This window comes from Falco naumanni, chromosome 3 (genome assembly GCF_017639655.2).
Source record: "Falco naumanni isolate bFalNau1 chromosome 3, bFalNau1.pat, whole genome shotgun sequence".
NCBI lineage: Eukaryota > Metazoa > Chordata > Aves > Falconiformes > Falconidae > Falco > Falco naumanni.
Genome location: NC_054056.1, coordinates 19,081,142 through 19,108,415, shown reverse-complemented (window position 1 = coordinate 19,108,415; position 27,274 = coordinate 19,081,142). Strand labels below are relative to the sequence as shown.

Below are 27,274 nucleotides of genomic sequence, written 5' to 3'. Positions count from 1 at the left end.
GGAGGCATGAGTGGTAATGTCTGGCTCTTCAGGTAATTGTTCCGAAACATTCAGGTGGTAAGAATACAAATTAAAAGTTATTCAATTTATTGGGGGGGGGGGGGGGGGGGGGGGGGGGGGGGCAGCTGGGTGGGAGGGGGGTGGAGGAGTTTGCCTGTAAAGAGGAAAAAATAAAGATCAAGGGTATGTTAACAATTATTAGACTTTCCATATTTGGAGAAAACTTTCCGGATGTCAGACTGAGTAGATTCTTTTCTGTCTGGTATGAAATGGCCTCATGCTGCAGCCCGTAGCTGCTTATGGCTATGGAAGTTAGAAGGAACTAATATTGTTAGCTCACGTCAGGCAAACTTAATAATGGACTTGGAAATACTGGGAAAAGGCACCAAGAAGTGCAGAAATCCAGACCCAAAATGGTTTTTCTTCTATGTAAGGTCTTAGCAGGTGAGCTATGCAGGTGCTGCAGGGGATGTCAGAGCAGCCAAGCCAGTGAGGGTTCCACTGCCGTCCTAGCACGCTCCCTGAGGTGCTCCCGCGAGGAGGGAAGGAGAGGCGCTCGCTGGCTGTGCTCACCGCATCCACATTTGCCTCGCGGTATTTGGCTGTTAGTGACTGGGTGAAGTGATGCGAGATGCGCTGTGCCCGTGGCGCGCATGAGGCTGTGAGGTGTGGCGGGGCGCGAGGACGTACCCCATGGACAGGAGGAGGCTGTGAGGTGTGGTGGGGCAGGAGGACGTACCCCATGGACAGGAGGAGGCTGTGAGGTGTGGTGGGGTGCGAGGACGTACCCCATGGACAGGAGGAGGCTGTGAGGTGTGGTGGGGCGGGAGGACGTACCCCATGGACAGGCTGCTCGCTGCCACCTTCCCCCCACCACCATGAGGATCACTTCCCTCCGAAGAACCCCACGCCAGACCTCCTTGTACTGCTGGCGTTTTTTCTTGCCTGGAGCCAGAACTGTCCACAAGTCGTGGCAGTAACAGGCTAAACCCCGCGTCCTTTGAAGGGTGGCTGTAGATCGTCCTGCTACTCACTGGCCTTTAACTTGTCATTGGAGCCTCCTCTGGAATCTTGGCATGGATGTTTTCAGCAGTCTAAATTGAGGAATCATTGCATTTAGCGGCCAGAGAGCTCTTATTTCTACTAAGGTATCATTGTTTCAGAAATGGTGCGGGCAGAGCGATGGAGGGCTGCAGCCTCGCAGCCCCTGGGAGGCTCCGGGTACCCCCCCCCGGCGCAGCCCGACACGCAGGCAGGGCAGAGCTGGGATCCCGCCTGAGCTCAGCGATTCCCATCAACTCTGTGCTGCTGGGCAGGTGAACAGCTGTATTCTGGGCATAGCTATTGTGCTAATTCTGATTTTATTCCCAGACTTCACATTTAAAAAACATTACAATGTAGATTTATAGGCCTATTACTATTTAATGAACTTTTGGCAGAGGTTTTCTTTTGAAAATAGAGGAAAGGAAGATTAGAGGTATAGATGGCTTTATAATCGGATAAAACCATAGCTTCTAGGCTGCAGTGAGGTTGCCGACTCAGGAAGGCTTTGCAGAAATCATCATGTTATCTCCCTTGAGATGTTTTCTTTTTAGAGACTTTAAATTAAAACATCCATGTGAATTTTGCAACTAGTAACTTTTACTCTTTGTGAATTTATTTTACGTTTCAGAAATTGGTAGTTGGGAATAGACCTTTTTTCTCTTTCCAACATCATGAAGAAATTTATTTTTCTTCAATAATTTAATTGAAGAAAGTCATTTTTGTTATACTAATAATAATGTTAATGTTTTAGAGGGACTGCCTAGAATCCTTATGTTGGTGCCTCAGGCACCCTAATTACCAAGGAAATACTTGACCTCATGTTTCTTTTAACAGTTTCAATTATTAGTCCCAACGGTCTCCGGAATGTTTGTTTCTACTCAGACCTAGGCATTGCTTTCCAGGCAGGAAATTCAAAGATATTTAGACTTTCTAAATGACCTTCTTTGAAGCATTAGTAGTCTCAATCATAAGCAAGGATATAAGATTGTTGTTAGTGTTGCATTTTAATAACAGTATCGGTATGTAATATCTAAGTGACACTTCATTTCATTTCTAGTCTAAGCACTAGTGGCAGTAGTAAAACCCAGATGTAGTGAACTGTACAGTTGCAGCCACAGTTACAGTTTCATTTGTGAAAGTTAAGCGGTCCAATTATTACAGGCAACCCGTCTGGTCGATTTGGCCTGCTTCCCTGCAGTACCTGCCTTTGGGGAGCCCGCTGGGGGTTGCCACCCAAAGGTGTGCAGGCACAGGCACTGCTGCACCGTGGGCGCTGAGCAGCCAGTGCAGGGGCTGCGTGGCCTCTTGGCTCCCCGGCAGGCTCCCAGCGCAGCCCCCGGGGATGGTCACTGGGAGCTCACATAACTCATTTTCACATGGTATTTTTAATTGCTGTTTTTCAAATATGAGCATAGCAGCTGTGGTCAGAGCCAAGGCTTAAAGCTTTTTCTTTTCACGCAATTGCTTTTCATCCTAGAACTGGTAGGTCTTCGCCAGAGGCTGCTGGTATGTCTGAGCGCAATGCGGTATCGGTGGGTGAGCAGAATTCCAGACCACAGGTGCCAGGAAGCACAGGTTACAGGTTTGGGTTTGCTCTCATTCCAAACTTCTGATACAGTTCACAAATCTGCTTGCTGCCTAAACTAAAAAAAAAAACTTATCCATGGGTAATGCCCCTTCACACAGGAAAAAGGCAAAAAGTTTGTCTCCCCTCCCACTCAAAAATATGCCATAAGGTATTTAGAAAAGTGAAGTGTAATTTAAATAATACATTTTGAGAATTAAGATCTCTTATTCTGGAACTTCTGCTGCTGAGGAACAAAGCAGTAGTGTCTTTGATTATTTCATTAATACTGTGGTATTGCAAAAAATAAGTAGAATTCTTTAATGATTCCTTAATTGCTAATGAAGAAACTACTGATTTTTTAAATTTTTTTTTTTGGGGGTGGGGTGGGGTTGGAGCATATGTATTCTGAAAGGTAGAGAGAAACAAACAAGTGTGTTTATGAATATAAGAACAAAGAATAATCAAATGTAGAAAGTAAAAACTATGAAGACAAGTAAGTTCCCTTAGTTTTAAATTAATGGGATGTTCTGAAAGCTTGTCATGAAACTATTTTTAAACCATTACAAACAAATTCAACTTTGAATTTTTTCATAGTGTAAATAACTGTCATTGTCTGTAATCGCTGAGATAAATTCACTTGATTTCAGGTACTTTTTTCTCTTCCTATAAAAGATTTGTTTGCTTTTCCACTGAAAAAAAAAAACTGTGGAACTCTATCTTAAAAGTACAACTTATGTTTTCTTTAAACTTTGGTATTGATACTGCTTCTTTTTTGCTATTTGACTTCACTAGTAATTAAAAAGATTTTATAGGTATATTGCTGAACTCGGCCCCTTTTTTCAAGGATACAATGTAATACAAATCAGTTGCCTTTAAAAATATGTGTGAAAGCTAGATTAATGCTGTATTTGGTTAAAGACACATTCAAATAAGCAGCCATTGTAGCAGTTTTACTCTTGACATAGAAAGTTACTTCACAAACACCTGATCTTGCTTAAATTTTATATATGGGTAAAATCTGTATTATACTGTTTAGCACAGAATCAAGGAGGATCTGACATTAAAGACAGCTGCCTGCAAAAGTGAAATGTCCCTGTGCTTGTTGTTCTGCCTTGTGCTCAGGAAGGTGCTTTATCAGTCCCCTCACAGCCTCTCACTCTTCTTTGCAAAACTACTTTTTTTGGTGTGTCAAGGAGATAAACTTTCCAAGTCAGTTGCACAAATCTCATTTCTCCTGCCACACTCCTGACAAACCTCTCCTTGCTTTACCGGATACCTGGTGTATGATCTGAGGAGCTTGAGAAAAGAGAGGACAAGCATTTGGGAATGTGCTAGAACAACAATTTGTCAGGCAATTATATGCCACGTCAGTGTCAGCAGCGAGGCAGCCTTGCTTGAACCTTTTGAAGAACATAACTTCTCAAAAGAACTCTCACTCTTACCCTCTCTGACTGCGATACACCGCCAGTGAAATATTCTGGGTGACCCTCATTGCCGTGGTCTCGTTAGCGCGGTGGCAGAGCACTCCTGGCCGGCGTTTGGAAGCTGGATAGGCAGCTGCACCTTCGCCAGTTACCGCCACTGTATTCACTCTGACTAACTGCTTCAGAATGTGGAGTTAATAAACATTCCACAGCGTTATTTCCACTTATTTTGCCACTGACAGAACAGTTTTGTTCTCATGCCTCTGTGCTGGAAGGTTGGAGAGTTCAGTACACAACTCCAGGAAGATGGTGCCACCATTCTGATTTGATTTGCAATCTAATACCATCGTTGGATGTTGATTCCACAGGCTCAGAAGTGCTTTTTAATTCATCGTTTTTGATGTCATGTCACTTTTCCATTCTACTCTTTCTTTTGGCTTCTCATTTTACTGCTGTGTTAAAGTTCCTGAAATAGTCTGCTGATTTCTCTAATATTTCATGTAAAATATATGTAAAAACTCCACTGATCTACTCAAAAGCAATAGTTTGGAACAAAGCAGAAGGGAATGTTGGGAGTGGAGGCAGGGGTAAAGATTACAGGATCAAATGGAGAACTGTGGGACTTTGTAAAAGCAAGGTCTCTCTCTCCTCTGGGGAAACTTTCCATATTCCAGAAACAGCGTGGCAACCAGTTCTGCTGGAGAAACGAGTGGCATGGAGGAGCCTATTTTGGCAGTACTGCTAATGGGCTGCAAAGCAGTTGGGATGTCAGCAGCATCTGGAAGGTGCCCATGTTTCAGGGACAGCTTTCTGATGCAAATACGGCTTAAGATACTTTAAGTTCTGTGCCCGTTTATGCACATTTACTTGGTAACTTCTGTTATACATGCAATATATTTACAGTTGTGGTCCCTTGAGTAGTTTGTGTCCTGTAGTTTAGAAGTAACCTGTAAAGCCTAGCTTTTTACTTTTCTTTTTTAATAACAAATAATAAATCTTCTTATAAGTCATGCAAGTGTAGGAGATCAGTCCTAAAATCTGTCTTGGTAAAAAGAGAAAATGTCAAGCTGAACAAGCTGTCAAGCACTGTGCTCTTTTGGTTCTTAGGAACAGTTTTGAGCACACTGGGATTTCAGGATGTCAGCAATGCATTGAAATATATTCAAAAAAGGCGTGGTGTGCATTTCATGATTGATTTTTTTTTTTCAAGACTACCAGCCTATTACATTTCAAGTAATTGTACACATACGGTTTGAGATATGTACTAAAGCAAACTGGTGTTGATGGTATTTATGGTGTAGGTATATCATCCTGGCCAGAAACACCAAGAGTCAGACTTGGCTAAGTGAAAGAACACTGGAAGAAATGCCGTGACATTTGAACTGACGTGTGAAACGTCTGTTGGCCTTCTTTAGTCTGGTATTTGTTTGCAGAGCATCAGTTTAGCCACTAAGGAGATGGAGATGGTGGTCAGCTAGCTTTTATGCTTAGTAACTACTGGGAGGGCATCATGGTCCCTGGCGCCAAAGATGGCAGCGTTTTAAAGTGAAGAGTATGTTGAGTTAATACCGTGTTTTACATGGAGATACCTACAGTTACTGGTGTGCTTGGACATCTTATCTTCATTTTCAAGTTACTTTTTTGAATTTATATACTGGAGCAGAATATAAGGTACGGGCTGAAACCTTGTGGCATGTTGGGATGCCAGATGACCGAAGTATCTGCAAGTTCTGCCTAAGGTGCGGTGTATTCAGAGCAGTCTCAGGTGTGTGCTTGCAGGCTCAGCTGTGCTGGCTGTCAGTACCGGTTCGGTTGTTTCCATTGCTAACAAAGAACAGTCATTTTTGTGACAGTAGAAATAAAACTAAAGAACTCTTAGAAATAATTGGGGGTTTTGTGTTTTTCCCTTAACTTACACAATCAGTTGGAGCAAAATTAGAATTGGTCTTTTGGGAAGGACTGGGGTGGGGGAGGTGGGGGGAATGTGTATATATTCCGTGCAAAACTGGAGCACAAAACGAAGAGCTGTCCACGAGACTTTTTTTTTTTTTTTTGTAGAATGTTCCGTAATTCCAGTGAGGACTTGATTCAGAGCATTAGACCACTTTTACGAGACATCATTTAGGTAGTTACATATGGTGTTCAGTTGCTAAGGTAGTTTGTTTCCCCAGTTCTAGTAAAACTTGAATTATTAAATACTTTCTAGTTTAAAAACAAGAATTAAATGCTTATTCACAGCTCTTTTTTTTTTTCATATGTAGTTTTCATTACTGCATATGTGATTTCTTCTTCCAGAAAATGTAAAGCATCACAATAGGTCTCTGTCAAGTCCAGAACACTGTCCCGAAACATTGCCTCTAAGTTATCTAACAAATTGAGGTTGTTCATGACAGTTTCTTTTTTTGGTGTTTTCTCAGAGTCTTGATTAATTTTGAATGTGTAAACTCAACTTCTGGATTAAGAACATTTTCCAGCTGACCTGGTTTGTTAATACTACAGAAAGTTTTTGCTTTCTTTTTAACAAAGCTTTAGGTACTTAACAGCTCATAATAAGAGAATATGAGACTGCAAATCTCGTTGCTCTTTGGTCTTTATACTTTGTCTGCATAAGTGCATGCTGTGCTCCTCCTAAATGAGAAATAAAACAGCTTTGTCAGCTGAGAACTTTTTCTAGCTTTTAAAATCGAGTGTTTAAAAGAATTGTCAGGCTTTTCATTCTTCTGCTAAATGGAACAATTTGTCGTCTTCAAGGGATGAATCATTTTTCTTTTTCAATGTTAATCATTCTTGCTGTGTTATAAAAGCCTTTAAAGATAGATGCTATGGTAGTGTTTAAGCAGTAAACATCCCCTCACTGTATCTTACCAGTAAGATTTGGTATTAGCTGGCATTTTCTTCTGAAGTGTTATATTTTCCATTTGTATTAATCCTATAAAATCTAATGTTATGAGCAAAAGTTGTGATTGGTACATCTGTCTTGGTCCAAATTTTGTCCAAGATTGAAAGTTTCCTCTGTTCTTTAAGCTTTTTTATATATTTAAAGTTAGTGATGTGTCTGGATAGACAGTTGCTTCTTAAATGTTCACATCCTTTTTTTACCTATGGATTTGTTCAAGCGAAGGGCTTAAATCTTGCTGCCTCGATGAAAACACAGTTTGTTTTAATTTCTTTGGAGAATTCTGGAAGATGAAGATGGTAATCTTTGTATTTTTCAGCACAACTTGCAATTTAGCCCATAGTTAGGCAGGAATCTGTATTTTGGGTGCCTTTCTAGTTAAAGTGTTTTCTAAGAACCATCTCATATTATTTGTTTTCATATGCAATGATTTTCAAAATTTGCCATATTTCTGTGATTTATACGTGCATTTTAAATGCCCTTCCACCAAAATGGGGCATGTATGTGTACAACTGCCTTAGTAATTCTAATATTAAATGGCATTCCAGACTTCAAAAGAATGTCATCTTTGTGCAGAATGTAAGAAAAAGACATGGCAATAACTAGACTGCTAGTCTTGTCAAAATTATTCAGACAAAGTAGATCTTTTAGAAGACACGTTTGTAACACTGAACATCAGTCTAGCTTGGTCCTTGGAAAATTTTAACATATTTTGTAGTGAGAACATAGTTTTAAACATGACTTTCTGGAAAAGTACTGCTTTTGCAATGGAGGAATGCAATTTTAAATATAAGACTTGCTAGAAAGAAGTCATCAGAGCTGTGGATTTGTGCTGCCATTTGACTATCAGTTGCTGGCCATCGTGGCTACAGTGAGTATCTTCTGGCAAAGTATACAGGTGTGGTGTTCCTGCCATCCCATCCCAAAGCATAATACTTTAAACACTTGAGACCTTCTCTGTGTTCTGTACACACCAAAAAATCCCCCCACTGCGTACTTGCCATGCTTTCCCCGGGTTCACTGTTGGCTTGGCTCTCTCAGTCCCTTCAGGCTCCCTGACCCTGGACTGGATTTCATGATTCTTATTTTCCGTGAATAGGACAATTTATGGTGACGGGAAAAGTATTCTTTGGACTGACGTAATCTGATTTGACACAGCAATTCCTACAGTTCCATCTGAAACTTACCTGTGTTTAGATGCACTGAGCTGGTACATGGTTCCTTTTTTCTTACGGTTTCTTTACAGCTTCAGCAGTGAAGGAGCTGGGCGCCAGGCGGCAGCGGTTCAGGTAGTAAAAATGTACCAAGACAAGGGCCAGTGGGCAAGCAGCTTGGACTGCAGATCTAAGAAACTTGCAAGTTACTTCTCATTTTGTATAGAAGTCATTCCATCCAAGGATAGCATAGCCAGGATTTTTAAATCCAGTTTTAAAGCTTGAGTTGTAGAACTCTGGTACAGTTATGTATTCAAAGACACAGTTTTTTACAAGTAAACTTTGTAACAAAATGTCCTTGCTTTCTCTTAAGGCCTGCAAGTCTCCTCAAAACTATTATTTTAGGATGTTTTGAAGGTACTACTTACCTTTTTATTATTATCATTATTATTATTTCTACATCATTTCTCTTGTGCAACAATATACATTGGCAGAGTCATCGGTAGAAAGTAGCACAAGATCAGGAAGAAAAATTATTTGCTGCTGCCGCCCTCAAACAGCAACAGCCAAGTGAGGCCTGTGGAAGGATAAGAAATGCCCCAAATCCATCTGTTTAGCAGAGGAGTGAAGACAAATGCCACATCTTCCATCCTTCTGAAGTCACCCGGGGTGTGATGGGAGTCACCTCTGTGCTGGGTGAAGCTGCCCAGTGGAGCACCTTCATCATCACGGGTCACACACCTTTCCTTTCTCTTACAGCATCAGAAAAAGAAATTGGATAGATCTTTGACTGTTATCAAACTTCTATATTTGCTATTTCTGCTCACTCCTTGCTTGCAAGCTCTCACTTGAGTTCCCCTTATTTGAAAAAGGTATTTCATTTACTTCTGCCGTATTTCCAGCAGAGTACTGGCAAGGTGTAGGTCTTTGACATTTAGTTTGATAAACGCAGGGCAGCTTTGACTTTCCCTCCATACATCTAAAGGTAAACAAAGAAATTAGAGGTGCATGTATGAAGGGCCAGATAGACCTGATTTCTTACAGCTCTCTTTTAGCTTTTGGGATTATCGGTGTAAAAGCGGTGGATAGGCAGTGTAAAATCTTTTGGTCCATGTTCATACACAGAGTTTTTCTTCTTGATAAAGCAGGTGTGGCATCAGTGGGAACAGAGGGTAGTTGTGAGGTGTATTTTAACTTGTGCTAAGATAAGCTGCTTTTAGGAAAAATTCTTAAACATCAGTAGAGAAATACTCACGTGGCTTCTTTCCACGTCCTTTGCCATTCACAAAAATACAGGGACTGTGTGGTTTCCTGGTGTTTATCTCTTTCTGAAGGTTGAATGCCACTTCAAAGAGAACATAATCTTTTGAAGCTTAGCGGAGTAGCTCATGAGTATGATTTGCTTTTAATGATGATTTCAGCAGTTCCAGACTTGTCCAAGCAAATTAGCATGTTCTTAGAGGAGTATCAAATCCCATGCTAACTTTTCAGATGCAAAAGCCAAACAATTATTTAACGAAATGTGGAAACACTTTGATAGCTTTGTCTTCATCGATTAGCATAAGCAGACAATGTGGTTAGAATGCGGTTCTGTATGTTCCATTCCATTCATACTGTATTATTTGGGAATATACTTCTTTAGAGTTATATATCTATCAAGGAACATTCTGTATAATAGTGTAAATGTAAAATACATATTGTATAGAGGTTTTTTTACTATATGTTACAACACCATAAAACATCTATGCCTTTAATTTCATAAAACAACACTTTTTTCATAATACAGTTTCTTGTTTACAGCTGTTCATGCTGTTAGAATGAAGTGCAAACACCCTCAGATGTGACTGTATCACTTATGTGAGTCATATGTATACCTGAAGTTGAATGTAGACTGAATATATTTAAGTTGGATAGAATGTTGCTAGAGCTGTTACAGAAACTACATTTAAGACATTGGGGTTTAATTTGAATTTTCAAGGGGGAGGTCAAGGAAAGTTGAAGTATATTCTTAACAGTTATTGAAGTGCAATCCAGTAATTATGAAAGATTGATAATGCAGAAGAGTCTGTTAGAGGATACACTGACTTTCCACTCTTTGGCAGGTGGATGACATCTTAGGAGAAGGCAGTGATGAGAGTGATAGTGAAAAAAAAAAGCCAGAAGAAGAAGGTGAAAAACCTCAGATTAGTGCAACAGAGACTCTAGGAATGAAAGCAGATCAGAGACCTGGATCATCATCATCGTCGTCATCATCATCATCAAGTGAAAGAAGCTTAACAGGCAGTGTACCCAGGTATGAGTTTTTCAAATATAAAAAGAAGCGTTAGTGATGTTTCGTTGTGCTTGTGCTATTCAGCATGCTTTTTGGCAACTCAGTCTTTCTATCATTGTAAGCCTCTGCATGCAGGTAATGTTTTTGTAACCCTGTGAAACTGTTGTGCTTTCCTCCACAATGTTTTGGGATTGATGTAAGGAAATGGTCATAGAGAATGTCTGTTGGGAGCCAGGGTATCGCCTCCTTTGGAAAAAATGAAGACCACTGGACTGTGCTTATTTTAAAGTAGGCTTGATCCCAAGTCATGTGTAGGACCAGGTACTCTGCAGTGTTCCTTGAAGTAAAATAAAGCATGGCTTTGTAAAGCTGTTTTTTCATCCTGGATTTTTGAGATCCTTTTACATGGGATATGCATAAAAATGAGTTGTTGAGAATGTTTTCTACTTAGACAGAAATTTAAACTTGCTAGTCTCTTCTGCAAAATTTATTTCAGTGTCCAAGCATCAGCTGTTAAATGATGACTATCAACCAATTTGCTAGTAATCTAGAACTTGATAAAATAAATGCTAATTTTAAAAATGCTAAGGAATGTTCTCAGTTTGTAGCCCCTTAACGGTTTTTAAGCCCAACAATATGTGGAAAATGATGTAAGATTATAGCCATTTTAATTTAGATTTGCTGGGATCATCTCCTCTACCACAAAGTGCTAAACGTGCAAACAGGACTCAGATGTGCATTGCAGTTTGTTTTGCTCTCATAACTGGGCTCTCTTCTCAGTCATACAAATTTAAGCTCTAACAGTTTTTCCTTGATGGAGGATAATATAAGTAGTAGGACCGAAGCAACTTCTTTATGTTATTTTAACTTTTGTGAGCTTTTTACTAGCACACAAAGAATTTATGAGAAAATACAAAACCCACCACTGAATGTGATTATAGAAACATTTGTGAGGAGGTCCTGATGGGGTAGCAGTGATGCTGTGTGCTGGGTGTTACTGGAGAAAGAGCCACACGGGAAGCTTGTGCTGGCCTTTTACTTCATTGTGGGTATTCCTAATCAGTGAGCATCTTCAGAAAAATGTCAGTCTAACGGGTATGAGAATTTAATCTCTCACGAATAGCTAGAAGAAAAATTCCCTCACAAATAAAGTTTGAACTGGGAGAGGCAAGCCAGTGATGATTTTTAGAATACCCTTTGAAGCAGCAAGGCATGGTGGCGGCTCGTTGCTGTTCATTCACCCTGATGCTGTGATGTTTTGTTGTGTAGCAAATGCACCAAATTCTGAAAGGCAAAAGTCAGAAAGAATCTGATGGGGGAATATTGCTTAGGGTGATTGCTAAATACGATTTCCCTTGTATGCTTTACAAAGGTAGAGCAAGTACATTTGTAATTAACTTTTGCTCTATATGGGTAAGTTCATAAGTGAGCTTGGCACCACTTCTGCATTCAGAAGCCATGTAGAGGTAATGGTGTCACTGCTAGAATAAAGTCTTGAGTGGCTGCTTAAGTAACTTTTCTGGTTTTGACCTTTTTACGTCTTAAGAGTTTCCCTGTCAGTTTGTTAAATTGCATCCAGGGTTGAACCTGAATGAAGTGCTGGAAAACCTGCTTGCGAAGTGCTGGTTCAGGTGCTGACCCAGTGCTGCTGCGCAGGAAATTCTGCTTGCTGGGAAAGAGCCTCTGCCCATCATCCTAATTCCATTTGAAGTCTGAAATGTTAAATTGCTGGTTTTGTGGTCAGTCGGTGTTGTGTGCGCTAAAAAGATACCGTACCAGAGGGGTAATGTAAGAGCAGTTGTTAAACAGCAGGATTACAATCTCCAGGAGCTTGGTCCACTCCCAACATGGATACTAGCTGCAGTTTCTGGAGCCACACTACTAAGAGCTAAGTGCTGCACAAGCATATGCGTCCCAACAGCACCTGAGGCTTCTGCTCTGAGAATTGGAGTCTTTGGGCTGTTGGTAGCATAATGAGGCTGAAATTGTGTTTAATAACTTTCCATTATTTCTGCTCTGTCATCTAGCCTGAAGCTGAGTTATTTGTTACCGTGAAAATCATCATCTCTTGCCATGTTAAGAAAAGTTTTTGTGTTCTAAAGGCCAGTCCAGACTGTTTGTTATGTAAAACTGCCCTGGACCAGCTGTTTAAATCGTTATTTCTCAATTGGCTGGGATCACCCTGATGTCCAGATTTTAGTGATTACTGTTTCCAGAAAGCAAAAGATGAACGAGGGGAAGGCAGTGCAGATACGATCCTGTACTCTGGTGTTCTGGCTGAGCTCGTGCCGAGCAGAGCTGAGGGCTGCAGAGCCTGTGGGTTTGTGCTGAGCGATGCTCCACTGCTCCGTTACACCTTCCCAGTGTTACTGGCGCGGGGACCATAGCGCTTGACACGGTGGAAATCTAGCGCTTCTGCCTGATGTCAGGCTTCAGTCTTGAGATCTATGGAACACCTGGATCATTTCAGTCATTGGTGCTACCTCTAATATTTTGAGGGCTAGAGGAAAAAAAAAAATCTTTGAGAAATCTGATGGCTGCTAGGGGCAGGGAAATGCATGATCTTTCCTACATCCGTTTACTTTTATGACTTTTGGTAGGTACCATGCCATTAGCTTGCAATTTGACAGCCTACAGTTGTTTCAAAATCCTAGCTTCTCATGCAGCTTAATGAAATGTTTGCCTTTATCTCATGAATGTTATGTTAAAAGGGTATGGCATGGACCAAACGATGAATGTGAGTTTCATACTGTCTAAAAAAGATGAAATAGAAATTAGTAAATCAAAAAAACATAGTTTATACTATTCACATTTGATCAGCTCGCTGCGATTATGACTTGCATAACAATAAAATGCATTTGTGGCTTACCTTTCTTCAGAAAATCTAAGGGAGGTAGACAAGTTTTTATTTTTAAATAGCCTTGATCTTTGTGTAAATAGAGATGCTTCTTTAATTTTTTTAAAATAAAAGTACTGCTATTTAGAGCTCCAATTCAGCTTTTGTTGAAGCAAACAGGAGCCTGACTTCAGTAGGAGGTGGACTTGAGCCCCACACACAGTTCTAAAATTTTCTGCTTAGAATAAATTTCCACTTAATGCAGTTGAAACATGTCACATGTGAAATTTATTGCTGTAAGTTATGAATCAGGAGTTACAAATCATGAAAGTGAACAGGTGTTTTTAATAATTGTTAGCAGCAATTAATGCTATATAATATGAAAAGGCTTTTGAGACTAGTACAAATGGAATTTGTTCATAAGAGAAAACTGAATGCTTTGCTTCTGTACCACAGTATATACCTGTGCAACAAGAGGTATCTGATTTGTTGAGGTATTTCAAGCTTTCAGATGTCAGTGCACAGTTGCTTTATTTTTCTAGTGCATCTTGATCACACTCTGCTGTGTCCACCAAGACTCGAGTGGTAGTTAACACATCTGTGGTTCTCATAGTTCCCCTTATCTTAAACTTGTTAAGTCGTTGCCGTAATAATATGTATTGAACAAATATATTCCATGTTAGTATGCTTTAATATTGGTCTTTGTAGGAAAAGGAGAAAATCAGGTGAAAGGCTGTTGCAGTCTCAAAAGAATGTATTTGGTAGAAGGATGAACAGGCATGTGAATGCTGTTGAGAAAATCAGCCAAGCAATATGCCAGAGGTTGAGGTTTAGCCTCTTTCAGTTTGTAGATCGTGGCAATTTCTAGTGGAGATGTGAAGCCCTGTGTAAGTGTGCTGTGTGTCTATTGACTTGCCTGTTTTCTGATGCAGAGCAGACTTTGAAAATAATTACCGAAATACTTCATTTGTATTACTGAAGCTAGGAAATTGAGTGCACTTCACTTAATACATTGAAATGTTAAAGAACTGGGGCAAAAAAACAGGAATTGCAGATGTGCCGTCTCTATTGCTGTCTTCCAGTGGCATGGCATATAGCTGTGGCATGTGGTCTTCTATCATACACTTAAAATTTCTCTTAACATATTGGAAGTATTCAACAATAAGTGGGAGTCAGCAGAAAAGAAACAAATCACATAATGGTGGTTAAGTTATGAGTACTTATGTTGGTGAGATGCTGGACTGATTGGATGAGCTCTTCCATCTCTGTGCTCATATGTCTTAGGGCAGGCTTTGCAGTCGGATTCTGATTCTTGAGGGAAAAGGCATGATAGGAACCTTCAGATCTTGGAAGGCTGGCTTGTGCTGCCAACACACTGGCATCCAGCACCTCTTCACGTGCCTCACTTGTGCCTGGGGAGTTGGGGTGCAGGGTGCTTTATAAACGGTGGGAAATGAGCCCAGCAGTGGCACTGAAGTAAAAAATAATGGCGTTTGTTTACCTAGGCTGTAACATTAGTTTTCCTAGAATGAATATGTTGTATTTTTTAATAGCTTCTAAGTAGGAAACTGAACTGTTGTAGCAGTGTTCTATTTGCTGTTAATAGTCACTGTGATATGAGGAGTCTTCCTTGGAGGTCTCCAGTTTCTAATAACCCTAAGGACTTGTTGAACTGTGGGAAGCTGCAGGGAAGTAAAGGATGGTGGCGGCTGCTTCGTGGGAAGGACTATTTTGGTGTCGGGACCACCGAAGGCTCCCAGGTCTAGTGCAGGAGCTCCTCCCTGAAGCCCAGGCTGGAGGCAGCTTGCTGGCTTTGCATCCCTCTGTTGCCAAAGCCTGGTGCACAGCATGCCCGTGGGCTTCTGCAGGTCGCTGTGTGGCAAGGGGCAGTTTTCTGGTGTGGGGAGCTGGGTGGGGGGGTTTCTTCTGGTTTTTGCACAGGTTGGCCACCAACATGAAAGGACCTGAGAGTGGGTGGGAATGAAGGAGGAAGGCTGCCGGCCTGAAACAGATTGATACAGTGGTGCAGTGCAGTCTTTGAATGGGTTTATTTTAGTTCTGAAAGGTTATCTGAAGTATGCTCATAAACCACACTTCTGTCTGTATCTACTGTTGGATATTAGGTAGAACAGTTAACTTTATTTAGACTTCATGTACATCAGGCAGGTTCGGTCACCTATTCACAGAAAACCTGTGTGGATTTCTCATTTTCATAGGTTTTGTTCAGGTTCCCAGTGTGCCCTGTTTTTCTTTTTTTAATAAACTTCCTTCTGAACGCTGTGAATTCACAGTGCAGAGGCCAGTGCCTTTACAGTGTTTGGTCCCAGTCTTGGTAATTTCAGCTTGTATAAATCTGATGTAAGGGCTAATGGTTGCTCTACTGAGAATTTCTTAACTTTGGAATGGAAATTTCAGTACTTGTGTTGGGACGTGTTTTTCAGCTTAAGAAGGAAGTATTCTCCTCTGAATAACTAGTGATAAGAAATCTAATAACTTGAAGTGATTATCTAATCTATTAGCAACAAAATTTTGCTTGCAGGATTTAAACTTCCTGTACAAAAGTATAGCTCAGTGACATGTTTTCTTTAGCAAAATTTCTTACTGATAATTTCTGTATCAATTCTGAGTAGTTATATTTTTGACTGATGAAGAAATCATTATTTTAAGAACAAATAGGTAATTTATAAAAGCTGTATATGAAATGGTACTTTATGCTTAGACTTCAGCTTTTTTTCAAAACATTGAAAATGCCTTCTGCTTTTGTACATTCACACTGTGAGTTTCTGATACATGTTTCTTAAATTCAATAAGGAGGTATTTTAAGGTACTGTGCTACAGAGTGGCATTGATCTGAAGTCTTTCAGGGAGCCTCCAGTCTGTGAAACTCTATGTGAAACTTTGAACTCTGGTTGAAGTAAAGCAAATTATTTTACTCTTTTTTTGGCTATATGATCAGAAAAAGTCTGCATATTAAACCTGCCGTTTGAGTGCTTCCAAAACAGGTTTTGTCAATTTGTCTATTCTTTGTTGTCTTAACAGATAAGAGTAGTGGTTTAATTTAAGATACAGCTGTATTACGTGATTCATGACATAAGGTAAAACTTCAACTTTCTATACAGACAGTGTAGGAACATGTAGGAACAGTGATGTTTTGATTATTTTGTGTTGTGTTTTTCAAATACAATAGCACTTCTTTTCAACAGCCACTCTGCCAGAAAACAGATACTCTAGTTTTGCTTTCTTTCATGCTGCCAGAAAAGACTGCTGCAAACTCCTGTGCAAAGTTTTGTTGATGACTCCTTTTATCGGAATTGAACCAGTATATTCACTGTCACTACAACTTTCTTCCAGTTCCCAATTTTGAGACACACAGCTTTGAGAATCTTGAGACCTACATTTTTACAGCTCAGTGCTTCCCAGGCTGTCAGCTTTGCATTTGTTATTTATAGTCATCTGAAATCTTTTCAAAAAACAATTTCAGTGACAGTCTATTCAAAATATATTAAGGAACTAACTGGTATATGGTCAAAGTCTTGTTGAAAGTACCTTTAATAGCCAACGGTATATCTCAACTACGGCTGGCAAAATAACTGTAGAAATTCAGGTGTTTTGCCACAGAATGGTGGTCCTCTCTTTTCTTATCCAAGCAACCCATTGCATTGTTTCATGAGTAAAGTCTTAATGTTATTACACTGTACAGTCTTCCAGAATTCCTCTCTAAATCATGCAAGTATACTTTGATTTGGTATTTACAATATAGAGAAGCTGAAGATCAAAATTTAGGAATACTGGTGGTTTAAATTTGCCCTGTCCTGCCTCCTGGAGCAATCTGCCCACTAAAGAGCCTCTAGGTAAGGTCTGCCGAGACAGAACACGTTCTGTGAAGTTAATTTTAAGAATTAAATCTTTGATTAGCTCCTTTCCCTTGAAGTAGATTTTCTGTAAAGGGACACCTGGTGTTGGCTAACCGCTAAATGAGAAGGGGCATCAGTGCTTCTGTATGTGGTGAAGGCTTGGATGTTCAAGAAAACATTGTGCTTCATTCTGGAGCGGATAAATCCTAAAGCAAACAATTACTTGCCGTTGTAGGTAACTGGAAAATCTTGTTTGTCTGAAGAAAAAATTAACTTCATCTTGCTCTCATTGATACATCTTTTCCCAAGTAATTCCTTCTCACATTTAACCTGAATCTCTGTGATAGGTGTTTATTCTGAACTACTGAAGCTTCTGGAGCAGTGGAGTTTAGTCATGCATAGTAGCAAAGCCCTTTTGTAAGCCTCCTGTTCAGATGTCTCTCTGAGAACTGGATTTAGTTACTGGAATTGGCCTGAACTGGAGTATCAGCCCATTTCTCAAACCGCCCTGTGGTTTTGGCTGTGGGCCTGCCATGTCAATGGCTGTGGGATTGAAGATGGGGTCCCTCAAAACTGATTACATCTAGCTTTGGATCACAGAAGCGGCATTTCAGTTAAGCGTTGGTGAACTAAGTTGAATCTTGCAGCTTGTTTGGGTGGTTTAAGATCTCTGCATGGAACTAAGATCCCTGGAAAACTTCAGAAAGCACATACAGCCTGTTTATTACAGGCAATGAGATAATGAATCCCCAATCAAAATATGTTTGATGGGAGCAGCAGATCATTATTGTTCCTTCACGTAATTTTGTAAATAAATGTGGTTTTCCTACTGCATTTTAGTGAGCATCTCTGTCCCATTTTAGTGAGATGCAGTATGTCTCCTCACCAAAGGAGAAAGCCCACTCACCCTTTGAAGACAATGAATAATCACTGAGTAGGGGGAAAAAACCAGACCTAAACTCTACAAAATTAGAGATCCTTGACAGGCAACCATCTCCTCTCCCACTTGTGGGAAAAGCTGATTTGCTTTGAGAATCTGCAGTGGTAGGTGGCATTTGTCAGCTTGAAGGTACTTCCCTGGAAATCCCTGTTCTTAAGGTAGAGCAAGTAAAGGAAGCTCAGTATAGGTGATGTGATGGCTGCGATCTTATAGATTGTTACACTTCTGAAGTTTCAAGTTGTTGGGAGAAGTTTGAGTTTGTTCATAGAGAACAGCCCAAATTTGTCTCTATAACTATTACAGGGATTAGTCTAATCAGAATAAGAGATTAATATTAGTTTTATGTAACAGAAAATTCAAATTAAAAATTTTGCAAGGTTACCACAAGTACTTTTTTCTTGGGTCTAAAACATAACTCATATGGGTAGTACAGCACCTGGACGAGCTAGCGTGTTTCAGGTCTGTACCGTGCTCCTGTGAAGAGTTTATGTGGCTGTTCAGGGGGGCAATTTTGAGGCATTAAGATCTGAAATGGCCACCAACTTCCTTTTTCCCAAAAGTGTTGACTGAATTCCACTTGCAAGTGGAAATTTTTGTTGTTTCCTGGTGGTACAGATTTTTCCTGGTACGATGATTGTTCTCATAGTTACCAGAAGCAGAGTGTGTTTAAATGACTGCATTCCCTTGCATTTCTAATGCTTTGGAAGTAAACAGGCTCTTCATATGTAGTACACATAAGCAATTAAAACATTACTGCAGCTTCAGTTGTTTTTTTTTTCCAGAAGCAATGGTGAAACAGTCCAGACCGAAATCCAGGATCAGCTTTTAAAGGCGAGTGCTCCTGTTGGCAGCACATCTTGCTGTTTTCACATGAGCCGGCTGTTCTGCAGAATTTTAATGTCACTTCTGTTTGGAAGTGATTTCGTTGAAGGCTCGAAAAAGTAAGAAGGCTCTGGGCATGCAAAGCATAATTTGCTTTTGTACTTAAATGTCATTATTGAATCAGTGTCCACTGTGAACTTAAAGATCAGATTCCATTTAGGAACGTTTTACTTGAAAGCTCTCATGTTATCCAAAATTTCTACACAACAAAATTGATACTGGGACAGTAACGACTTTTGAAACCATTTTCATTAAATAAATTTGTTTACTCCAGAGGTGATTTCTTCCTTTTTTTTCCCCCATTTTTTAACATTTCTAGTCCCAAATGCTCTGTCCTCTGTGCTGCGTTGAAGCAACAACTCATTTTCACTGTCAGCTAGAAAATTGTAGATCCTGGTTCCAGAGGGTTGAATCAATGAAACAAAAAAATAAAAGGTATTGATAGATCCTTACGTTAAACAATAACGTCAAAAACACACAAGAAATTAGTGTTTGATTGTTTATACTGTGGGGGTTTTTCGTAGCACAGAAATATTTTTCAGTTTGTGTACATTTTCTCACACAGAAAACTTGATATTGAAGTATCTATATTGTATCTATCCCCCTCTTCACCCCACGTATTCACACTGTTTGACTAATATGTTAGAATCAGAATATTCCCAATTACTTTTATTTAGAGTTGTAATGAAATACTTACGGATATAAAATGAACTGCTGATGTGCACACAGGTGTCTTGTAAAAATGTATTGGAGTGGTGTGAAGATGTAGGCAGCAAAGAGTTACTGCGTGATTATTAAACTGCAGCCTGGTAACAGTTTTTTTCATGTGGGGCATATATCTAAAATAACTTACCTAGCCCAAACATTTTGCTGTTGTACCAACCAGAAATCACGCTGCTGTAGTGCCTGTTACATGCAAAGTCCTGTTACATGCAAAGTCCTTCTGGACTTACTCAGCCTCGAAAGGGCTAAGAGGAGCCGGGGCTGGACAGAGGCTGTGGTGGGTGGTGAGCTGTGATGGGAAGTGGTTTTCCTGCAGAAATGGTCTTCAGGTGGTATTTTAATAGGTGGGATCAGTAGTGTTCAGCTGCCTGACATTTTCTTCTTGCATAACTCCATTTTACTGGCTTGTAACTTTGCCAGAGAAACTGCTAGAGCTAAAATACTCTGAGGCTCGCTCTGTGCTTCACACTTCCTTGCTTTTGGAAAAATTAAGTAAAAAGGATTCAGCCATTTAACCCGCGGGAGGGGGACAAAATTGGTGGTGGTGGTCGGTAAAAAACCACACTAGCTTTCCAGTGTTGAAAAAACGGTTTGTGGCTTGGTAACCCTTGGTTTTTGGAGTGCTGGACCTCACATGCCAGGTTCCGTATGTAGCAAGGACATGCCTGCGTGCCTTTCTCGATCCCTCTTGAAAATTGTCCAAACGCGGCAAAGTTCCAAGGACGTGTGCTTCTCCCACCAGCTGCAGGGGAGTGTTAGCCCACCCTTATTCACATGTTATGTGATTAGTACAGTGCTTTATACCAAGTATTTCCTGCTCGAGCAACTAGAATGCTAACTATTCTGGATTACAGCATTTTAAAAGGCAAAGACATATCCTAAAAAAAACCAGGAGTCCCCTTCAGCTGTAATTGTTGCCTGATTAGGTTCAGATCCAGTTAGTGACCACCTTCAGGCGTTCATTAGGGTTGCTTCAGGCAGCTGGAGAGCATCCCATCAACACTTAACCACATTCCTTAAGTAGTAAGAGCATTATTTCTTTTAATGGTTGATACTTTTGTTTCAAATATACTGATATATATGTATATAAATATGTGGTTGATTCTCAGCTTTTTATCTTTGTGTGTGTCTTGCATTTCTGTTAAAACTGTCCTCTCCACATTTATGTGTATCTGAACCGGTCATTCTATCCCTGCCTCCCCTCAGAGAAAAATAGTTCGGGGAGATAGTTCATTTCACCAAGGTAAATCTCACCCTTTGGTACTACTTTTCTCTATTTTATGCACAAAAATCTCCTTTTAAGAGTAAACCATGCTAAGTATAACTGTACTTGGAAAACGTAGTTATATTCCATGCTTTGTTTTGTTTGAGTAGCTTTGGTTCACGAAAAGTGGATTGATTGAATGAAAATACTATCCAAGCTCTTAAGTAGTTCCTTCCCTGTAGCAATCTTTGTGAGAAAGCTTCAGTACGTACTGGTGAGTTATTCCGAGTGTGTCTTTACTCGGTGATCTGTGGAGCTTTAACTAACATTTGAAAATCAAGTGGATTTTTAAACAGAAAAGTTCAACAGTATTAGAATGTAATTGCAAATGTCTAGAGAAGTCACTGACAAACTCAACTGTTATAACACCATATTGAAAGTGTTTTATAATTGTCAGTGGAGAATTAAAAAATGCAGAAGGAAGAATCAAGAGAGCTGGAAATATTACTCTTAAAATAACATCTACTTGCTGCCATGCTTCTGTTTGTCACCCCACTTATTATCTTTAAACTAATCTCTCTTTTTAAAGATGTCAATCATATCATTTGACTGGAAACATACTTCTAAACATCATTCTTATGCTATGGCCTCACAAATAATATATGTAATGGGTTGTGCTTCATTTGCAAGAGTCACTAAAATTGCAGTTTGCTAAGCCAGTCCTTCTGTTGAAGGACTCTTTGAAGACTTGTACAATAGATAAAATAACCATTTGAATGTCATCAGTCTGCAAGTTTGCATGCATATTTTCACCAAAACATCGCCTCTGACATTGCAGTTTCTGATGTGGAGAGTTACACCATCCCTGTGTGAAAGAGAAACAACTGCCTGAAAGAATTAAATGTTTAAATTTTGCCATATATTGCTCACTAGACTTGAATCATTGTAGAAGCAAACCTGTAAGTTTCTTAACAAATCAGGAAGAATTTCCCCTGTATTCATATTGTTTAAAGCTTTTCCTTGGTTTTAGTTGTCATTTGTTAGGTAACTGCTGGTCTTTCAGACTGCCTGAAGGCAGGAGTACTGTAGCAGTGTGAGCAGAAAGGTGGGGAGTTCTCCCCTCATTAAGGGAGTTAAGCATCGCTTGGTTTTTCATGTAAAATGCTGAGTTATTCTGTAATTAATATAAAGCTATTACATAAGATAGTTTTTAAGCTGTCTTATCAGAGAAACTTCTTGCTTTTTTCCTTCTGATTACTGGAGCAAAATAGACGATGCCGCATGCCTTCTTCCCCGTGGCAGCCGTGGCCGCAGGCAGTGCGTGCTGGCAGAGGGCTTCCCACTCCCCCGCCCCAAGATGGCTTTGTTGCAGCAGAGCTGTTTTTTGTATCTGCAGCAACCAGAGGAACGGTGAGGCTCGTTTGTTACTCGTGGCTTGGAAGACAAGTTACTCCGCTGACTGCTCACTGCTCCTTAGTGTCTCCGTATTAACTGTTGTGGTGGGTTGGAGAGGAGCATCCTTACAGGGAAGCCCCTCAGTCAGGCGAGGGGAAGAGGTGCCTCCTGCAGGGAGGGGATGCAGAAATCTGTTTTCTTTTTCAGTGTAATGTTTTTCTTTCATTAAAATGAGGTTTTTCCACTAGGAAGAAGTCTACCTTCTAAAAAAGCTACCAAACAGAGTTTATCTGGAACTTAACTTGTTGCTGTCTCACGAGGATTGCCAGGCTCAGCAGGGAGGGTTCCAGCTGCCCCCCGGGTCCCTGTCCCATCCCTCCTACCTCCTCAAGCCTGTTCAGCCTTTGGCTATTTTTAGAGGTTTGTTCACTTCTGTTGAAAGTCAGCTTTTGTTCTCGAGATTTTTTTCCTTACCTGACCAGAAATATTGCTTTCCTTTAAAGCTTTCTTTTAAAGGAGTCCAGGGAACGCACAGATTTGGTGGAAGTCAGTGAGGGATTCTGTCTTTAGCTCTACATCTCAGGTGACTTGGGGAGTTAAATATTTATTTTTCTGCCTGGTTTATAGATGCACACACACATCTCCAAGAAAATGTTGAAGCATCTTACAGGTTTACGTTCGCGGTTTTCTACCTGTAAAAGATACATGCTGAGAAATTCAGAAGTTTTCTGAATTTGGCCAAAATAGATGCATAGAGGAATTAGTTGGAAAATAGTTTTTGTTAAAGGTTTAAGGTGTTAATAGTGTAGGCTACTTCAAAGCTACTTTACTGATTCAGTTTCTCTTCTTAAGGTTCAGAGAAATCCTTTTGACTTTTAATATTGAATCATGTAGCTCTTTTATAAACAATATTTGTAATAATGGTATTTGCAAAATAGCAACAATATTCTACTCATTTGCTGTGTCTGAATTACGTATTTTAGCTAATTTGTTCACTTTGTCGGATGCACAGGAGGAGTTGTAATGCTTCATAGATTGCTTTTCACAGAGGATTCAAAATTCTATTACTGTGAAAGGATTATACCCAATTTGCTCCACTTTGTTCTGGATAATCTTTCTAGAAAGTTTTTAATAACAGAAGGGTCTCTGTAAGTCTTTCTATGCCAAATATGTGATTTTCAAGGGTGGGTTTTTTCAATATTGATTTGAATTAGGTCTCCAATCTGTTATGATGACTGCCCTGTAAAACCAGACAGGTTTTTTTTCCCTCCTTCCCTCAAAGCTATGAGGTGTAGCCATGGTATGTTATGCCTTCGGGACTAACTTTAAACCATATGGAAATACTGAGTTGAAAAATTAGTATGTGCTAGTGTTATTGGGATTTTGTGGCATTGGTGTGCCGGTAGTAGGTGATGGTGCAGAGGAATGGGTTTTCTACACCCTTGGAAACCCACAGGTGGATGGAAAGATGCTGAAAGTTATTGGTAGGTAGATGTGGTCTAAGGAACTTAAATGTGTGGTGCTATTTTCAGTATACTCTTTTATTTGATGGTATAACAAAAAGTCAGGCATGCCTGGCTAAATTGATTAAGGAATATTACATTTATATTTAAAAAAGAAAATACCCTAAAATTAAGTCCCACAAATGAAAGGGTATCTAGGAGATCTGCCACAAAAGAGGACAACAGTGTTAGAAAGGGAGGTTGGCACTGAGCATGTTTTTTTAGGAAGACTGAATGGAGTGCTCTAATACAAGTAAAAAAAACCCTCAAAATTATCATGTCAGTGAAAAATATTTTTCCTCTTAATTTGCTATTATATGCTATCTGATTGAGGGAACTGTTCCCTAGGGGAATTTTTGAGATATAAGCTATACCAATTTGCTTGGGTTTTAAAGAGAAGTTATCTTTCTATTAATATCTTAAACCTTCAGAGCTGGTCTGCATGTCCTTCACTTTAGCTTTTGTGTTTAGTTTTCTGCTGCTGCTGTAGTAAAGAATTTTTTTTTATTCTATTCCTAATTTAAAGGAATTAAGGTTCATGATCTCATCTGGAAAAAATTCATGCGGACAAGTCTAAAAACTCATAAATCATAAAGCATAGTTTGAACTACCCTGGCTGTTCAGGAAACAAAATTGGCAAAAGCATAAAATAAATGGCTGTATGGTTTCTTTCAAATTTCTTCAGAAATAAATCAGAGGAGGAACTGTAGCACACGTGGTAAATGCTTGAAGGAAGTTGTGAGAAATGAGGAGCAGTCTCTGGGTATGTCGTGGCACCCAGGTCGCAGTGGAGCAGCGAATGGTGGCAGTGAGCGTGTGCTGGTCCCTGGAGGTGGTGCCTACAGCAGCGCATTGGCCCGGGTCGGAGCGTGCCTTCCACGGGGTGCTTTGGCGTGCCTCCCGGGGGAGCCTCGCACCACACCCTGGCCTTTAGCTCAGTCTAAACTGGGATTTAATTCTAAGAGCTTGCCTGCTCTGCTGCAGCCACTAATGCACCTTCAGCCCACAGGATGAGCCTAAAGCTTGTCCAGAGTAAATCCCAGCCCTGCCGGGTGTAACCAGCCCTACAGCCCGCCTGTGCCAATGCCAGATGTGTATCTCGGTACGTACAGCGTAAGCAGGGCAGTAGTGTATATGCCACCTGGAATGTTATTCTGCTTGAACTTTTGTATGCTTTCAGGGTTAGATTCCTTTTCTTATCATTTTTGATAGTTTCTCTTATCTAGACAGTGACCACAATTTAGTATAATTTTTTCGTAGTAAGTTAAAACCTTGGGACATTGCAGGACACGGCTTTTATTTTAAAGTTTCAAGTGGTGAATTCCCTAAATTATAAGAGTAGCACTCATGAATGGCAAAATCAGCTATATAACCAAATGAATGCATGGCGTAGGTTTTTTGTAAAAGCACTCAATTAAGTAGATGAGACATTCATATCTTCAAGTTTGTTAATGAATTTAATGACCTAAATTTTCAAGCTTTCACTAAAAATATACCTACTACAACTTCAGTTAAGTTGCAGATTAAATTACAATTGTGTTTCCAGCTGCTGATTAGTCTTGTTGGTACACAGTGTGCATGTGGATTTCAAGAAAATTTTAAGAAAAATACTTGAGAAAATGAATCTGAATACTTAGCAAGTTAGGGGCAGAAGTGATTGCAGTTCACCTCAGGTTGGGTTGGGTTTTTTTCAGGTAAGTTTTTTTTCTGCAGTTTTACAGTTGGCTTTACTCCTATAATACGTTGTCTTTAAGAATTACTGTCATCCAATTATACTGAAAAATCATAATTTATATTAGAAGGTGTCTTCTCTTGGCTGTGTATGAACTGTATTTACAGCCTGCAGGAAGACCGAAAGGTGAAAAGCTGCCATAATTAAGTCGGTTCTCCATAAACCAAGCTCCTGTTTAAAAGGTGAATATTAGGGTGTGATGCCTATGACATCCATGTTGTTTATAAAGGAATGTATTTTCCTTTCCAGCAACCAAAAAATAAATTTTTCCGAGCTTGGGATCCCTTCTCAGTTTCATTGCTTTTCAGTTCTTACATGGCTGGATGTCTTGGCAAAAAGTCAAGTTTCTCTTGTGAGGTTCAGGGAGAATTTGAATTAGAGAAGAAAGGAAGGTACAAATTTTAGGGAAACTAATAGAAAAGATGTGATGTGCCAGGGATGGTAGCTTGGTGTAAGGAACCAGGTAGTTCTGGAGTGGGCAGAGGGAAGAGAACACAGCAAAATCAAATCTTGAAGACAACAGAGCAGAAAATAGGCTCTTGTAAATCAAACCCACGTACTTTGGGTGTAGGGCACCACATACCTTGCGTGGCAGAGTCATCGCTGGAGTTTCTTCCTGCTGTGGGGCACCCTCTGTGTGGGTGGGACAGCGCTTTCAGGGATGAGAGGGTGGTTGCATTTGCTACTAGATACGTCGTGCAGTGGCTCCCAGGCTGGAGGAGGAGAAGTTTCTGTATTATACTCTTAATGTCTTCAGAGTTCAAGTACAGTGTGCCTGCCTTCAGATACTCTCTGTCGGTTAGTCCCACTGGTAGCATTTAAAAGCCCTGTAACTGCTCAGGCTTCCTGTTACCTGAAGCAGATTTTCTAGAGGAAAATGTTGTAGCATCTTTCTAAAAATAAAAAAAGTGAATGAATAATTTGCATGGGTTGGCTGAGGCTTTTGTACTCCCTCTGTTACCAATCACTTCTTTTCTACTTTCAATATCATCTGTTATCTTCCTTCTTTCCTTAGGCTTCAGAAAGTTGCCAACTGAGAGGGGTAATTTTAAGATGATGTTTTTGTTGTTGTTAGAAAGGACAGTTGATAAATCCCTGCTTTGATTTTGAAAGGAGACTGTAAACTCTTACACCCTCAAAATGGCTTCCTTCTAAAAATCAGTCCTTACTGCAAATTTGGTGTGTCTCAATGGGCCTTCCCATCTGGAGATCATAAGAGATGGGAAGGAGAAGACTGAAACCCGTGATTTCCTGGTCATCATGGATATACAGCTATGTTCAATGCACAAAAAATGTAAATAACAATCTCTAGAATAAATTGGTTTAGGTGGTTGTTGTCTTGTGTATGTGGTGAAAGTAAAGATTTTGAAGGGAATAGTTTTTATAGTGAAAATGCTAGTTATTAATACTAAGGGATCCGCTTTTAATATATACATAGTTTCTTTTTACCTTAACCAATTATTTAGAGAAAAAAGAAAAAAAAAAAAAAAGAAGGGAAGGGAAGGTACTGGGGAACTCTCCCCAAAACCCAGGCATCTGTGCTGAGGGATACATCTGGGTGTAACGGAAGGATCTGCGCTGCTCTTGACCTGGGCAGTTTTGCCCTGAAGACTCATCAGTGAATTTTGTAAGAAACTGACTGTGTATTCTTATTAAAAAATATTTCATATGCTTGTCTGGAATAGAATCTTATATAGTCTTTGTGTGTGTATGTAATGCTTTAAGAAATTGACGAATAGGATGAAGATCAGGGGATTTAAGAAAGGTATGTTGCACGATGAAGCAAGCTTTGTGCTTGCAGCTTCATTATGGAAGCATACATTTACTGTAGTTTTCTTCTAGTATGATT

At 39.9% G+C, this 27,274-nt stretch overlaps 1 protein-coding gene across 1 annotated transcript in view; it reads left to right on the top strand.

Moving 5' to 3' along the window:
- Positions 1–27,274, top strand: part of CTDP1 (CTD phosphatase subunit 1) — a 110,610-nt gene that overhangs the window by 66,112 nt on the left and 17,224 nt on the right. Inside the window, exon 12 of the mRNA XM_040586283.1 lies at positions 10,188–10,378. Within this exon, the coding sequence (XP_040442217.1) occupies positions 10,188–10,378 (191 nt within the window). The remainder of the gene's footprint in view (positions 1–10,187; positions 10,379–27,274) is intronic.